Source organism: Manihot esculenta, chromosome 6, assembly GCF_001659605.2.
Source record: "Manihot esculenta cultivar AM560-2 chromosome 6, M.esculenta_v8, whole genome shotgun sequence".
NCBI classification, from domain to species: domain Eukaryota; kingdom Viridiplantae; phylum Streptophyta; class Magnoliopsida; order Malpighiales; family Euphorbiaceae; genus Manihot; species Manihot esculenta.
The window spans coordinates 9,950,896-9,969,057 of NC_035166.2; the positions used below are offsets into that span (position 1 = coordinate 9,950,896).

An 18,162-nucleotide genomic window follows, 5' to 3' on the forward strand; every position below is an offset into this window, starting at 1 on the left:
CCCTCTATTTTGGCGACTCAACACTTAAGTCCCTCACTTTCTTTTCTGTCCAAATTCGTAGTCCTTCCGTCCAAAATAGCCGTTTGGGACACGTGAATTGACAAAATTAACCCTCACTAAAAATCCCGCTATTTCAAAATCACAAAACCCAAACCCAAATGCCTCTTCTTCTTCTTCTTCTTCTTCTTCTTCTTCTTCTGGAGAAAACATGAAAGAAAAAAAATAGGGATTTCACATTGAGAGAAGAGTATTTTTGGAAAAAATTATCACCTCTCACCTTTGATTTTTGACCAAACGGTTTAAATGGACGGAAGGACTACGAATTTGGACGGAAGAGAAAGTGAGAGACTTAAGTATTGGATCGCCAAAATAGAGGGATAGAAGTGTTAATTATGTTAAACCTCAGAGACTAAAAAATAATTTTTCCTAAAATATATTAAGAGTACTATTTGACATAAATACACAAGTTTAGATATACCACTTGACACAAGTGCAGAAAATTAAACATATCACTTGACAATCTCCTCATAATCTATTTTAGATCTCAGCTTTATATATATATATATATATAATTGCCACCTCAATGAAGGTTCCTATGACCCAAATTAATAAAGATAAAGCTTAATGTATAACAAAAATGAACCTAAGTAACTATGGATGATATGTATTTAACTTTCATGATTGAAATTAAATAAGTAAAAGAAAAAACTTTCATTAGTGCTTGCATCAAGTATTGTTGGAAATATATACTCTAGAGCCATAAACAGTAGTATTGATTTGGTATAATTTTACATCCCTAGATATAAATGATAGATAATTTAATTAATTATCTTTTAGTCATAGTTCTATTCTCAAGGAGTTGAGAATATAACAACGAAATGTACTTGAACAAAGTTAAAATGTTTATAATCATAGAATGCTTCATTGAAAATAATTTATCCAAAGTAGACTATCACTTTCATCTGCATTTACTGATGAGTATTGTAATATTGATGATAGTAGAGTGGAAAGTCTCATGCCATAGGATATGTGATGTCTAAGCATAATTAAAGTAAATACAACTTTATTCCTAATTTTTCAAATATACCTGTAAATATAAACAAACAATTTAAGCTTTCAACTATTATAAGGGAATAAGTCAAGCATAAGTTACTACCACAAAATAAAACTATCCAAATCTTTTTGCCGAGGTAAGAAACCAAAAGGAGAAGTAAACCATGAAATCTAAGCATAAGTGTAGAAAAATCAAAAGATGCTCTAAAGAATTATGGTAACATGCCACTTGACATTCAAATGTATATAACTATTTATCAATCTTTATGAACAAATTATTCAGTAAGAAAATTTAAAATTATAAATATATTAAATTTTTAATAAATAAACTGTTCAGGAAAGACGAGTTCATGATTAAGAAAATCAAGGATTAGAGTAATATAATTGTATTATATTAACGAGATAAATCATTTAAACTTTCTAAATTTTATTTATATATCAATAAAAATATTTTTATGGAGTTGTTTCAATTAAACTAACAATAACTCATTAAATTAACTTAAAAAATTTTACTATATTATATTTAAGGAGTTAGTCTAAATATATTTAAATTTGAGTGTAATAAATTAAATGAGATTGAATTAATTTTTCAAATTAAATTAAACTAAACTAAATTGAAGTATAAAGCAATATGTTTTTTTTATTTAATTTTTAACATACATATTTTTTACTTTTTATTCTTTGCTACCACTTATAGAGACAGCAAAGATTGCCGCTAAGTACACCTTTTGTCAAGGTATTAAAAAATTTATTGTTTGATAAATATTTTTCTTGCAATATCCATTTGGAAATTTTTTTCAAACACTTTTTAAAGATTCTTTAAAAAAAAAAGGAATATACTATTCCTTAACTATAAGGATAACACAAAGACACTATTAACAATTTATGAGCCTTCCATCACGATAGAGACGCGTGGCTATCATGCAGTCCCATCTTGAGCAAGTGCTTTAGGAAAGAAATAGAAATAGATGGTTTCATAAATAGATTTGCTAGTTGATATCGGAATGGAACATGGCTAGTGATGATGAAACCCTTATGTAATTGTTTGGGCAAGAGATGACAATTAATTTCCAAGTGTTTCATCCTCTCATGGAAGACAAGATTTGCAACACAATTAATTTCCAATTGTTTCATCCTCTCATGGAAGATAAGACTCGCAACGATATACTCATTAGCCTTGTTATTGCAATAAAGAGGGATGGAAAGAGAAGGATGGATGTTGAAATCACTAAGAGTATTGTGGTTTCCATGGCTAAGAGTATTGTGGTTTCCATGGCTCTGTATTCTACTTCAACAGAAATTTACTGACCTTAGATTGCTTTTTTGCTTTCCAGGACACAAGGAAAGATTGAGGAAGACACAAAATCTCGTAACAAATCTTCGAATCATTAGGGTAAGATGCACAATCAACATCATAAAAAGCCCGAAGTTTAAAATTATTACTGGTTGGGTAGAAAAGGCTCTTCGAAGGGCATCCTTTCAAATATTTGAGAACACGAATGGCGGCCACCCAATGTTGTTGATGAGGATTCTAAAGAAATTGTCTAAGTTTTTGGGTGGCTTAAGTCACATATAGTTTGATAGGCCGTAAATGTAGTAACTTTCTTATAAGTTTTTCTGTATTTTTTGGATTCCAGTAGTATATCTCCGCTTTTATTATCTAATTTGAAGCCTTTTGGCAATGGATATAACATTGGTTTTACATTATGGAGTCCTGTGTTTTGCAAGATATCCAAGATATATTTTCTTTGATTCAATAGCATTTCCTTCTTTGATTTTGCTATCTCTAGTCCTAGGAAGTATTTCGCATAGCCTAGGTCTTTTATCATAAATTGTTGATGAAGAAATTGTTTAGTTTCTCTAATTTGTAGCTCATCATGTCCTTTAATTAATAAGTCATCAACATAAACAATTAGGGGTAGAAAATTAGAGGAAAACCCTTTTATAAATAGGCGGTAGTTATAAGGAGATTGCTTGAAGCCACGCTCCTTTGCTTTTTTTGTCAACTATTTGTTCCACAATCTCCCAACTTGCTTTAGTCCATATAAGCTTTTAAAAAGCTTGCAAATGTATCCCTGTACAACTTTTGTATACCCCTCGAGAGGTATCATGTAGACATCATCTTCATCAAGATTTTCATGTAAATAGAGATTCTTAATGTCTAATTAATGTATGTGCTGGTGATAAGCTGTAGCTATTTACTATAGAAGAAAAACTATTATGAAAGTCTATGTTAGCTAGTTGGTTATACTTTTTTATAACCAATCTAGCCTTATATTTTTCTAATTTACTATTTAGCTTGTATTTAGAGTTGATTGCCTTCTTGCCTTTGGAAAAAGTTGTGAGTATCCATATTTATTATTTTCCAGTGCATTTAATTCAAGTTGTATAGCATGAACCCAATTACTATCCTCTCTAGCTTGATGGTAAGATTTTAGCTCATGAAAGATAAACACATTTACTATAAATTTTTGTGATCATGATTGAATTTTGGATTTTCAAAATAAGGAACAAAGGTGAGTTCTGACATATCTGCAAAATAAAATTTTCTAGAGGAGGAGACAACAATTAAGTTATCATATGGAGGATCATATTGTATCTGTACAACAAAATCACTCCGCCATCCAGGTCTAGTAGAAATCCTACTACTTCTTCTTAGGGTTGCAATTGGTGTATTTACTATGGATAGTGGTTCTAGTATAGATTGAGTATTGTTTGGCACAATAATTGGTGTAGGTTGTAGATTTTTATGTGCAAAATTTTCATGTTTATCTTGGTTAGAATTGAATATGGGCAGAGGTGTGACTTGTTCACTTTACTTGTGAGTGTTTTGATGTACATATGGATATTGATTTTCATATAACACCACATCATTTGACACAAAAGTACTTTTATTTTTTAGATTATAGAGTTTATATACTTTGTATCAGGGAGTATAACTAATAAAACATATTTTGAAATTTTTTGTTCACTTTTTTGGTATAGTATTTATTACAAAATATAGGCATCAAAAAAATTTGATGTGACTGTAATATGGTGGTTTTCTAAATAAAACTTCATAAGGTATCTTCTATTTTAAAACAATACTTGGTAATCTATTTATGATGTATATAGCAATTGCAATACTTTCTCTCTAAAATATTTTTGGTAAATTAGATTGACACATCAAGTTCTTGCCACTTATAATAAATGTGTTTCCTTTCCACCACACCATTTTATTATGGAGAGTAAGGGCAAGTTCTTTAATGGAGAATTTACTTAGATATGAAAAGAGTTGCACAATGTTGACTAATAAATTTTATTCTATTATATATTCTAATAGTTTTTATGATCTTTTAAGATTGTGTTTGAATCATGGCAATGTATTCGAGTAATATTGCATGCAAACTAGTTTTGTTTTGCAATAGATATGTCCAAGTGGTTCTTTACAAATCATCTATAATGGTAAGAATGTATTTAGCATATGATATGGACCCAATAAATCAATATGTATGAGATCAAAAATTGATTCTGTAATAATTTTACTTTTCTAAAACTCATTCTTTAAGTGGGCATATCTTGTAATTTTAATTTTAAGTATATAAAAATTTTTATACTAGATATATGACCAAGTCTAGAATGCCAAAGATGATAAGGATCAATTATTGAAATTTGATATGCTTCATTTACTTCTAGTTTAGAATCAATATAGGAGGTATAAGTGTCATTAGTAGGCATACATTTTTCATTAATATTAAATGACTCCTTATTTAACATATATAATCCTCCAAATGTCTTTGTTGTTGCTATCGCCTTCCTAGTTACTTGGTCTAATAGTCGGCATTGCTCTTGAGAAAAAACAACTATTAGATTTGCATGTTTTGTTAAGAAGCTAATAGATTGTGAAGCTATTGATACTATTACAAAGCAGTGTTGGCCCAATATAATTGATATACTAGATTTTACCATTCAAGAAAGTGATATACTTGAAGAGTACTGTAATAAAACAAATGATTCTCCTTCACTACGCCATTGCCATTCACTAATGTTGGAGCTTAGAAAACTTTATTTTCATAAAAATATAGTTCTTTGAATGAGATTTATTATTAGATATTAATAATATATAATAATAAGTACTAAAATCCTTAATTTTCTTTGATATAGTTGAGTTCTATGATGCATGGCTTGGTGATTGATTAATATTTTAAATCTTTAAAATTCTAACTCTAAAATTGGAAATCATATATATTGGTTAGATTTCTAATTCTCTTATACAGTTATCTTTTTTATTTGCAAGTGATAGGGTGCATATTTAATCACTATATAAAATAAGATATATCGACAAAATTGAACATTTTATTTTATGAAAAATTATTATTTTCTTATATTATTTCGAACACCAAGAGATAAAATAAGATGTTATGATTCATTTTCTATTAATCAATATTTTTAAGTTCGAAACTTAGTGTGAAGTGCATTTAAAATTTTGGAGGATTTGGGAGGAAATATTTTGCTCCTCTTAATAGGAAAAGTGAATACAAAAAAAAATATATATATAAAATAACTTCATATAACTAAATAACTTTATACTATTTTATATAATAGTAATGTAAGAAATTTTAATACTTGCACAATGAGCGGTCAAATGACTAGTTTTGTATATATAGCTAAATTAGGGCTAACATTGTTAAAACTAAGACATTTGAGATGCATGTCTGTAACAAAGCGTGAAAATCCCTTGAAACAATTTTCCATGTGACCCATTTGTGAGCCCTTAATTTTTCATGCTATTGACCTTCAGATTACCATATTTTCTTTTACCTTATCGCATTAATTTTGACATCATGGTTGTTCTTCTCAGACTGAAAACTTTGAAAGGAAAACTTCTTTTATAGCCTCTAAATTTATAAATTTTTTTCTCAATTATATATTCATGAGTGGCATGTTAGCTGTTACTCTGCTCACTAAAGAAAAATTGGATAACTAATTCTATCAAAAGACATATTTTTACTGAGAGACATATTCTTTCAACATATAATATAATCTTTTTTGGGGGGTAATTTATAATAGTACCTGAGGTTTAATAAAACTCACAGCTTAATTCATGCCATTTTAATGAGAAATAATTTAGTACTTTTTTTTTGAATAAGAAACAATTTAGTACTTAATTTTTCATTCTATTAACAAAGTAATTATGTTAAAATTCATCGTTGAACTATAATAATTTAGACTTTCAAATTTTATTTTTTTATAACAGTTTAGCCTCTTTAATTTTAATAATTTATGACAATTTAGTCCTTATAGCTTTAATATTTGTAACAATTTAGTCACTTTAATGTGAGTTATTTCTTTAATTTATGGTTGACTAAGGGTAAATTTAACAGAATAACTATTTTGTAAACAAAATAAAAACTCATAGACTAAATTATTTAATGATGCTCTATAACATTCGCTCAAAGTAAACAACGAGCTATTATTGCAAGATAAGGCCATGTGGTAAGGATATGATAAGTAGAAAAACACGGTCCAACTTGAGGAATGAAAGATTTGGACACCTAAAACACCCAGATCATCATTAAAGACCCACATTTCCCTCGACAGGATGAGTATTGGCACACAGTTACCGTTATCTGGTATAACCCAGCATATTCCCACTATGCCTGTAATCGTGGAATTACCAATCTATTGGCTAGCAATAACCCTTATCAAGTAATCAACCGGATTATCGAAAAATGTCATATTTACTTCCATTTCTTAGAGAAGAATCATAGAGGCAAATGTACGTTGTTCTCTAATACTAAAGCTCTACACAATTCATTGTATTCTGTCTACTCATCAATATACTGACTTGAGTGTTAAAATGTCTGCCGTGGGTATTCACTACCACCTCACATTCTCTTCCTTATAGGTTCTAGTCAATCACAAGGCAGTTCCATTTCGGCCACATCATCAATCTAATCTCAGTAACATCATTTACTATTAAAAATATAGGAATTAAATTATAGGATTTTATTAAATCTCAGGGACTATACTATAAATGACCCTTTTTTTTCCCTTAATTCTTAACAAGCTTTCAGCTAATTAACTTCAATTTATTTCTATTTATTGGATCAAATACAAAGATTATTTTATAAATTGAATCTAATATAAGTTATATAGTTTGCCTAAATAGACATCTTCTTTCAAATAGATGAACTCTAACTTATTATTATTATTATTATTTTTCTTTCTACATATGTAGGTGTAAGCTAAATATGTTTATGGCTAACTACACATATATTTTTTACTCACTATTTTTGGCAGCAATAATTTGAGGAAGATTATTTCACCAAAACCAATTTCAAGACACTTTGATAAACTGTTAAATGGTACGTTTATGAGAAGAATGGAGCTTATGGGTCCTGTTCTATAAAGCTTAAAGCCTAGAGTCCCATGTCCATATAAGAGCCCATACAAGAAGAAATGCTAGACCTCTATCTCAGAGAATCACAACAACAATACATGTATTCTAGATTATTTAATAATGCTATAGAATAGTTGTTCTTTATAAATATTCTCTTCTAGAACATTCATTCTCAAGTGATCCGAATTTTGTAGGTGATGAAAAGATTACAGATAAGTATTTCAATTACTACTTTATTAGCAAAGATGGTAAGAAAACTAGCACATGGATAATAGATTCAGGAGCTTCTGTATATATATGTCACGACATTTCTCTTTTCCATAATTTTTCAAAAATATCACATCCTACTTTCATTACTTTACCTGAAAGAACTCATAACTAGATCCATTTTTAAGGAACCATGATCTTGCATCCTAATATACACTTTTACAATGTTCTATATATACCTAATTTTTAACAAACCTAAATATACTTCACAATTGAGAAAGAATATAATGATCTCTCCAAATCATGCTTGAATTTAAATCAAGAATTCCAGCATCTGGATAACTTCTCTCTAGCCAAGACGGTTGAGTTGGCTATCGAGGATTGTGCAACCATGCATCCCATGCTAGATGCTACAAGAATAATAAGAAAGAAAAGTTTGAAAACCTGAGTCATTTAGAAATAGAGGAAAGAGAGTTGTGTGAAGAAGTATATAGAACGAAGATTGTGCTAATAGATTTTATATAGAATGGATATATGAATGTTATATTATTATGAAAATGAAGAGACTAAAATTATTACAATCATTAATATAATAACTTGTAGTAATTTAGGTTTAATAACTTGATTGTTCAACATTTATAATGCTTAATTGAGAGTATTAGAATCACTTTTTATTTTTTTATTATACTTTAATTATTTATATCTATTAATTTTTATACTTATTTGAATTGAATAAAATTTTAGTTTGATAATATTTTATGTAATTAGTTCAACTAATTTTTTAATTAATTCATATTTTATCATAGTTAATATTTTTCATAATAAGTTTAATTGATTATATATATTTATTCTATATAATTATTCAGTTTAGAGGAAAAAATATATAGCATTTGTTAATTAAATTATATTAGTTATGATTTCAAAAAATTATCAAATCAATAAACAACACCATAAACAAAATGATTTTTTTTTGTCAAACGTATACTTACACACCTATGTTTTAATATTGTTGTCTATCAGATATTTCTAACTTTAATCATAACCTAATAATCACCTAATTTTTTTTAAAAAAAATTATTTTAAAGTATCAAAATTTTTTTAAAAAAATTAGTTAAACGCTTAAACTTAAAATAAATTACTTTTAAACACAATTTTAAAACTATAAATTTGACTAAATTGTATTAAAAAGAATTTTTTTTTTTTAGAGTTTAAGTGTTTATCAAGTCAATTGAAGTAGATGTCTGGTAGGGAAACGTATGTGCAAGAAGGAATTTAGCCGATTTTTTTACATGGTATTTACCTCATTTTTATAAATATAATTTTAACATTCTATTTATTATTAAAATAAAAATATAATAAAATTTTTTAATAATAAAAATACAATAAAACTTTTATTGCAATATTAATAATATATTATATTAAAAAATAGTAGAACATCAAAGTTACAAAATAGTGACAATAAATATAATAAGTTATATTTATTATATTAAAAAGTAGTAGGAAATTAAAAGGTGGTGAATTAATAGTGATAATTAAATAATAAATTATATTATATTATATTATATATATATTAATTATTATTTTATATATAAATAAAATTATAAATATCTAAAAAATTATAAATATATAGGTGTCACATGACATAAATATGTTGTGCCACCCGATAATTTATCATGTAAGTTTAATCGGGACACTTGTCAATCTTTCGTCAATCTATTTTAGAGTCAAACTTTATATAAATATACAAATATGAGTTAATTTGAACTGAAAGTTGAAAATGAGGCTATTTGACCCTCAACAAAAAGGCTAAGGGTGGGTTTGAACTTAAACTATAAAATAATTAAATTATAATCAAATAATTTTGTAAGTTGTAACTATCTTATTTATTTTGTGAAGTGTATTTTTCTTTTTTTATGCGTAGACTCTCTCAAAATAATGTTATTTGGATAATTTAATTATTAATATGAAAAGAAAACTCTATTTCTACAAAATAATTCTTTATGATTCTATTTAGAGAAAAATTAGAAAAATTTATTTTATACAAATATTGTATGTATAATAATTATATATTAATTATTGATTATAGTGAGATGTATATAATAATTCTTACTTTTAATATTTTTTAAGTTTTTATGAATGATGCTAAGTAGAAAATGGATTTAATTTAGTCAAATTATAAAATATAATTTTTTTTAATATTATTATAAAAATATATTTAATATTATACTACACGCATTATAAAACCAACAACAAGGCATATTGCTGGTTTTACACTTTATGGTTTAACAAAATTTTAAAAGTTATTTATTTTTATTACCAAAAATAAAATCGAAGAACTTTGATGGTAAATTTAGTGCATAACCTCATTTCAAATTAAGTTTAATGATCTTGCTTAAACTAAAATTAAAAAATCTATATTTATAAAAAGTTGAAAAGCAAAGGTTTTGTTTTTTCTAAAAATATAATATATATGAAAAATATTTTCAAACGAAATTATTTTATCAGAAAATAATTTATTTTATTATGTGGTTTCAATATTAAAAAAATAAAACATGTTAATGAGATAAACATCTAAAAACATAATAAGATTATCAAAATATATAAATAATTTTCACCTATAGATTGCATTTAAATATCCTAAACGCCAAGTAAAAAAATATTAAAAAATAAAATTATATCACACAAAATAATGTTTAGATGTTGAAAAATGATGAAAAAAATTTTGTTAGAATGAAAAATTAAAATAAATATTATCTCTATTCTATAATTTTTATTTAATTTTTTTAGTTATTTTAATATTATTGTCTATCCTCCTTTTTACATTATATTAATATATAAATTGATTATTATAATCATATTTAATTTTATTCTATTTTTAAATTAATTTCTCATTAAATATTATTTTTATAAATGAATATTCAAAATATTTCTTAATATTTAATAAAAGTTAATATTTTAAAAATAATATAATTAAAAATTTAATAAAAAAATTATTTTTATTAATATGTGTAAAAAATAAAATGGATAAAAATTATAATAGACCGATGGAGTATCAAACTAGAAAAGTGTTGGTTTGTTTCTCTGAAAAATTCAATAAGGGAGAAGTTATGACGTATAAGGCTTAAGAGTTTCAGAATTTTGCATTGACGACAGATTTTAGCATGGAGGGATTTTTTCACAGAATCCTAGTCCAGTTGTAACTTTTTTTTGTCAAAAGCCCAACTATAACTTAATCCTTGCTATTCTCGGATTTCATATCCAAATAGGATGCAAAGATCAGGACAGAACCAAGTCGTATTTGACTTCTGATTTCTAACTCTGCATGGACTTCGTATGACCATAAATAGATGCAATTGTTTTCACTCTAGTTTGCCAAAGCCAGCAATAGTTGAAACTCTTTATTCTCTACAGCCATGGCTTCCTCCAAGCTTCTTTTCCCTTTGCTTCTCTGTTCCGTTTTCCTTTTTCTTCTTCTGCCTATATCTAATGCTCATCTTCTCAAGGCTTGTGAGTTTGAGGCCATATACAACCTTGGGGATTCAATTTCTGACACTGGCAATTTGATCCAAGAGGACCCTGCTTCTGTTTTTTCTAGACTTCCCTATGGCCAAAACCTGTACAGGAATCCAACTGGTAGATGCTCCAATGGCTTGCTCATTATTGATTTCATTGGTAAGAAACCACTATATTATTTCACGTTTTATATGCTCTTTTGTGTGCGCTTAAGATAATTATTGCACTTGTTTGTATTTTGACAGCAAAATCAGCTGGTATTCCACTTCTTGAAGCATATTTGAATGCTAGTTCCAGCAAGACACATGGCGTGAATTTTGCAGTTGCTGGCTCTACTGCATTGCCTGTGGAATTTCTTGCAGAAAAAGGAGTGATTGCCCCTGTCACCAATAGTTCTCTTACCAAACAACTCAACTGGATGCATACCCATTTCAATACAACCTGCCATAGTTCCAAAGGTCACTATATATTACTGATGCATCATACTTTATAATAAGATAAATTATTTATTGAACTTATAACTATGCTTACTATTGTCTTATCCTTCTTATATTTTACAGAATGTGTAGAGAAACATAAGAGATCTTTGTTCATGGTTGGGGAGATTGGAGGCAATGATTATAACTATGCTTTCTTTCAAGGCAAGAGTATTGATGAGTTGAAGTCCATGGTATCTGATGTTGTTAAAGCTATCAAAGAAGCTGTTATGGTTAGTTAATTTTCTTCAAACATAGAGTAATTGATTTCTTCTGTTCATCTTTTCATTACCTTAAATTTCCTACATGTTTTCTGTAGAGGGTTATTGGATTTGGTGCTGCTCGGGTTATTGTTCCTGGGAATTTTCCAATCGGTTGCATGCCCATATATCTTAGTGGATTTCACTCCAATGATTCTAGTGAATATGATGAATTTCATTGCCTCAAAGGACTGAATAACTTTGCAATGTATCACAATGAGCAACTCCAGCAAGCAATTAAAGAATTGCAAGAAGAGAATCCAAAAGTGAATATAGTATATGGGGATTACTACAATGCCTACAAGTGGATTTTGAGTAAAGCTGCATTGCTTGGTGAGTTTTTGAAGTCTGCAAATTGTGGTTTAACATAACATTAACTACTGAAACTAACGTTGCGTTGCTTCATGGAAACAGGGTTTGATCCAAAATCACTGCAAAAGGCTTGTTGTGGGAGTGGAGGTGATTATGATTTTAGTCTTAATAGAATGTGTGGGGCTCCTAACGTACCAGTTTGTCATACACCTCAAGAACATATCAGTTGGGATGGAGTACATTCAACTGAAAAGGCCTATTTCTTCATGGCTCGATGGATCATTCGCAACATCTTCCAAAAGCTTAAGTGCATAGCTTGATTATTTCATAAATTTATATACTAGTTTGAAAGTTTGTCATTTAATTTAGTTTGTGGCTTTTAATTTTAATGGAAAGAAATTCAGTTGGTTAACATTTTTTAGATGTTATATCTATCAATATTAATTCTTATGTTGCTTATATATGCTATTAGCAATTCTTATATATGCTAGTTTTGGTTCCAATTAAATCTAAATTTTGAATCGTCAATGCAATTTTAATTCGAAAAAATTTTTAATATAAAAATAAATAAAAAATAAAGAAATAAATATAGATATTAAATATTATCAAATTAATAATTGAGTAAATAATAAATTGTACAAAAGGTATCCATTTTCATAATATGAAAAATAAAGTAATATTTAAATTTAAATGGAAATAATATTTGTTACCTATAAAAAAAATTTAATCTTTTGATAATTAACTTTCCACTTATCAATTTTAAATACTACAGTTTTATTAGATGATTAAACTGAAACTAAATTGGACCGTCAATTCAAACAAGCTAATTTTGATTTTTGTTCAAAGGAAGGCGCCTATAACTAACCCTAATATAAAGTTCCAGTCGAATTCACTTCTATTCTGGTTCACAATTTGAATCAAATCATAACCAGGTGTACTTGTCCTTGTTATTAAAAATAGAAAATTATTCTTACCCATATTATTATTAGAGATAGAATAAATTACACTTTAATCTCAAAATTTAAACATAATTAACAGATTAATTTCTATTTTTTTAAAACCAAACACTTTAAATCTTTAAATTTTACACTAATCAAAATTTAAGATATTTCTGTCAAAATTATTGTTCGTAAAATTTAAAATAACTATATTATTGCTAAATAACTGAAAAAATCTAACACTATCACACACAATAAACATGCAATAACCAATCTCTCTCAAATATTTTATCAAATATTATACATGGATCAGCTTTGATTTTCTTACAAACAAGTAAAACAGTAGAACAATCTCCAAATCATGCTTATCATGCACACAACAAGAAAGGATACCATGAATCACCAAACTATGCTTATCAACTTAGAAACAATCTCAATCGCACAAATCATCAAACAATCTGAAGCATTCTAGAGATGGATCCATAAAGCCAAATGAATGCAGCTCAGACCTGTTATTAATTTACCACATGATTGATGCTTATATACCCCTTCAGCTCCAAGCCTGAGGAGGAGGATTAGAGTTTCAATATTAATTTACCAAATGGGAGATTTGTAATTTAATTATTGAATATTATCATTATTAACAAGTCAGTCTCTGCATTTTTAAAAACTTATTAAAATGTTCTTATCTTTTTTTTCCGTCAATGAAATAGTTTTTCTGTCATCTTTTCCGTTAAAAATAGATAAAGGACGAGAGAGAAAATTTTTAAAATCCAATTTTACCCTCAAATAAAACCCCTTATTTAGTCATTCGATATTGGTATTATTAACGAGTCAGTCCCTATATTTTATGAAATTTATTAAAATGTCTTTATCTTTTTTCATATATATTAAAATGTCCTTATCTTTTCTTATATCTATTAAAATGTTCTTATCGTTTCTTTCTGTCAACGAAATAGCCCCTCCTCCTCCTCCTCCTTAAAAAAGAAGAAAAAGAAGAAGAAGAAGATAATGATGAAGAAGAAGAAGAAAAAGAAGAAGAAGAAGAAAAAGAAGAAGAAGGAGAAGAAGAAAATGATGATGAAGAAGAGAAAGAAAAAGAAGAAGAAAAATCTCCTCCTTCTCCTCCTCCTTAAAAAAGAAGAATAAAAAGAAAAATCGAAAAAAGAATAAAAGGAAAAATCGAAGAAGAATCAAAGAAGAAGAAGAAGGAGGAGGAGGAAAAGAAGGAGGGTAATTTGGTCTTTTGTTATTTTTTTAACGGCAAAAATAGACGGAATGACTATTTTATTAATAGAAAAAAAAGATAAGGACGTTTTAATAGATTTCTGAAAATACAGGGACGCACTTGTTAATAATGGCAATACTAAGGAACTAAATTGTAAATCTCCCTAATCAAATTGATATCAGTAAGCTGAAGTGGAACATGCCAATTTTCTTTTAACATCCTCCCATCCTTGTATGTTGTTATCTTTCTATTAGTCTTCAAATTCAGCTGTAAGCTACCTCTAGTGTCATCACTATGCAACAAAGCATACCAAATCCTCTTAATTTGGATTAAGGTTTACTTATTGTTAAAGCAATACTTTGAGAATATTCTATCGAAATCTTGCAGAGGCCCAACTCAGGTAGAAAAAAGTAAAATCGCAAGCATAACAACCAAATTAAGCTCTGTCCTTTGAAAAAACTAAATTAAATACTCAAGTAGATTCTGCATGTGTTGCATGCAGAAAATAAAATTATAAATAGAACTATCAAATCTTAAAAGAATTATTACCACCAAAAATAAAATATGGGTAATAGTATGCTATTAATGAATAATGGTAGCCCAACTCTGATGAACAATTTCACAAACTTCAATGTTTTGCTAGAGAAAAAGTCACTCTAATAACTGCTCTAGCCAACAGGGTCTTTCTTATTTCGGGTAGCCCAACTAATCAACATTCCTAGAGAATTTTAGCTCCCAAATGTGGTTATATTTGTTTCCAAAAGAAAATGAGAAAAAAAAATTCAAGAAGAGAAATTAGTACAATGTTAAATTTCAAGAACTTCAAGCAATAGGGACTTGAAATCAAAACAAAGAAATAGAACCCTTAAAATAAATATTGAGAATGAATTTAATTGGGAAATGAAATAAAAAAAGAATTAAATAATAGTTAGGAGAGAAAGATATAATGTAAGGAATGAAAGAAAAAAGAAAGTAATGGAGGAAGAAAAGAGCATGTGGAAATAGAAAAATTAATCGAATTGATCGAGTCATGTAGGAACAAAGTTCAAGTCTATCGATTTGTGCCTCAATTGCATACATCACTGCACTTCTACTTGACACTTATCGCATATATTGTCACGTGTTTAGCGATTCCAACCCCGAAAAACACTCAAGCCATGTGACTCGCGGTTGTCGAGACCGGTCAAAAATAACCTTTCGGTTATCAACAATTTACAACTACAGATAGTGGTGAAAGGATCAAATCCACAGGGAATTGAATACTTACCTATTTTTCTTATCAAGACCAAGAGAATTAGCTGAAAGAGAAATAAACTGAAAGAGAAATAAACTGAAAGAGAAATAAACTGAAAGCAAATATAACTGAAAGAGAAATAAACTGAAAGTAAAATGGGGGGTTTTGAGTTTGATTTAATTAAGCAACTACTGAAAGCAATAAAAGTAAAGCGAATAATAAAAATAAAGAGTAAACAATAATGAGAAATGCTCTAGTTGAAGAATTGGATCCACTTCAGTTGTTGGGATTGATCATTGACACTTAGTTTCTCTTGATTGATTCAATAGATTAGTTATGGAGATGGAAGACGCTTCTCACCACCATATCTCTCCTTATGATTAAACCAATTAGGGAACGTCCTCTAATTAATTACTAATTAACAAATTGCCAAGGAACGTCCTTGGACCTTAGGCATCAAAACAATTGTTAATTGCATGAGGAGATAGAGAGATCCAATCCTAACTACTCAAACGCATGAGATGTCGTTAGATCATACAATTTCCTTAGTTTTTACACCAAGTGTTCTTATGTTTGAATAATCCAAGCAATTACGGACTTAAATCATCCAAACTATCATATTCTTACATTGCAATCAAGAATCAACGTAGATCTAAACAACAAAGCAATATTGAAATCAAGCATGAAATTGCATAAATATTGAACAACCAAAAGTTAAACAATGTTTGATCATGTCTCCCAATCCATATAACAACTAAAGTATCACCTAATCTTCAACTAGAATAAAAGATTTCAGCCTCTCATGGCTGAAACAAAACCAAAAATAAAAGAAAAGAAGAAAGGTAGAAGAAGAGATGTGAATCCCGTAGGTGTCTCCAAGGTGGTCTGTAAAAGCTGTGTGGAGGCTCCTTATGTGTCTTTTTATAGTTGAAAGTGTTGCCCTAGGTCTCATTGCTGCCTAAGTTGCTGCCCAAGTGGTGCTTGCTGCCCAAGTTGTGTCTGAAAAGGAAAGAATCGCGTTGTAAATTATTCGGAAGAAAAGAGGCGCGCGGCTTGTGTTCAAAAGAGGAAATAATCGTGCATTAATGCTTTCAAAAGAGGAAGGAGACATGGCTGGAGCTTCAGAAGGAAAGAGACACGTTCTAAGGCTTTCAGAAGGAAGGAGGCGTGCACCAAGGATTCAGAAGAGGAAGGCGCGCATCTTGCTTTGCAGAAGGCAGGTCGCGTGTGGTCATTGAATGTAGAAGGGAAAGTGAATCTGTCTTGTCTTTCCTTTTTAGGTGGAGCTTTCGTTTGAATTTTGAATAATGAATAAAGAAGAGGCAAGTGTATCTCCTTGAAATCTTGCTGCCTAAATAGGAAGATTTGACTGTTGCAGTGTGTGCACATCTTTGAACAAGGAAAGAAAGATCTGCGATTTAAATTTCAAATAATCTTCTGACTGAGCTTTCCTTATTTGCTTTTGCTTCTGCACTTTCTTTATTTGAGAACTTTCCTTTTCTGAAAACTTTCCTTATTTGAAACTTTCCTTTTTTGGCACTTTCCATATTTGGCACTTTTTGGCAGTTTTAAAAGTATTTTCTCCAGATTGTCTCTTTACACCTAATATCTGCAAAACATGATTAAAATCAAAAAATTAAGCAGAAAAGATGCAAATAGACATTAAGAACATAATGATAATATGGACTAAAATATGCTCTATCACTATGCGACACTTAGCTCAGTCTGTCGAACTGAGTCAGCCTTAATCTCTCAATACACAGCGGAAGATAAACAAAAGGGTTGATTCCAGCAATCAACAGATTGCAAGTGCTCACAGCGGTCAATAAGCACAACCTTGGGTAATTGGGACCTCAAGGTGTTGTGGAAGCCAATCACACACACAAGTAAGGAAGCAAAGTAACTAAACAAACAAGCAAGGTTGGGAAGAGTATTTGGGGTGTAAGAGAATCTACTAAGTGATGGAGAAATACAATGGAGGTTACAACAAATGTCTAGCAGAATATTGACTTGCTATTTAGAATGTCTCCAGGTCACTCCATCTCTCCATGTTTTCATATCTCTCATGTCTCTAAATGAACCTCTTAAGTGGTATTTATAGGGCTGCCACATCCCCATTTGTGGCTGAGATGCGAAGCTTCCTCAGCAAGCTATTGTCCAGCTTCCCCAGCAAGCTGCTGTCCAATCTTCCCTAGTAAGCTGCTGTTCAATCTTCCCTAGCAAGCTGCTTCTTGGAGAAGCTTCTTCTATCTCCATTCTATCCTATTTTGCTGCCTTGGCTGTTTTCCAGCAGTTTTGGGATATTCTGACAGTTTCTGCCCATTTTGAACCTCATCTGGTCAGTTCTAGCAAGTCTGGCAGTCCTGAGGGCGCGCCAGCCCCACTTGCTGCGTGCTTGCCTGCTGCGGGCCCATTGCTGCACGTGTTGGTCGCCTTCTACGCGCCACAGTGCCTCTGTGAACCTCGTTTAGGCTCTGGGCTGTACATTTGCAAACTTCACCTGCCTGTTGGGCCGCTCGCCTATCTGCCTGCTGGGATGCGCACCTCTGAACTTCATTT

General features: G+C 29.4%; 1 protein-coding gene across 1 annotated transcript; it reads left to right on the forward strand.

Moving 5' to 3' along the window:
• The first annotated feature begins 10,939 nt into the window (after window positions 1–10,939).
• LOC122723841 (GDSL esterase/lipase At5g03980-like) lies at window positions 10,940–12,523 on the forward strand. The gene is made up of 5 exons (XM_043957734.1): window positions 10,940–11,314; window positions 11,401–11,613; window positions 11,725–11,864; window positions 11,951–12,224; window positions 12,306–12,523. Exons 1-5 carry the CDS (start codon window positions 11,056–11,058, stop codon window positions 12,521–12,523), a joined length of 1,104 nt encoding a protein of 367 aa, XP_043813669.1. The 5' UTR covers window positions 10,940–11,055.
• The last annotated feature ends 5,639 nt before the right edge of the window (window positions 12,524–18,162 follow it).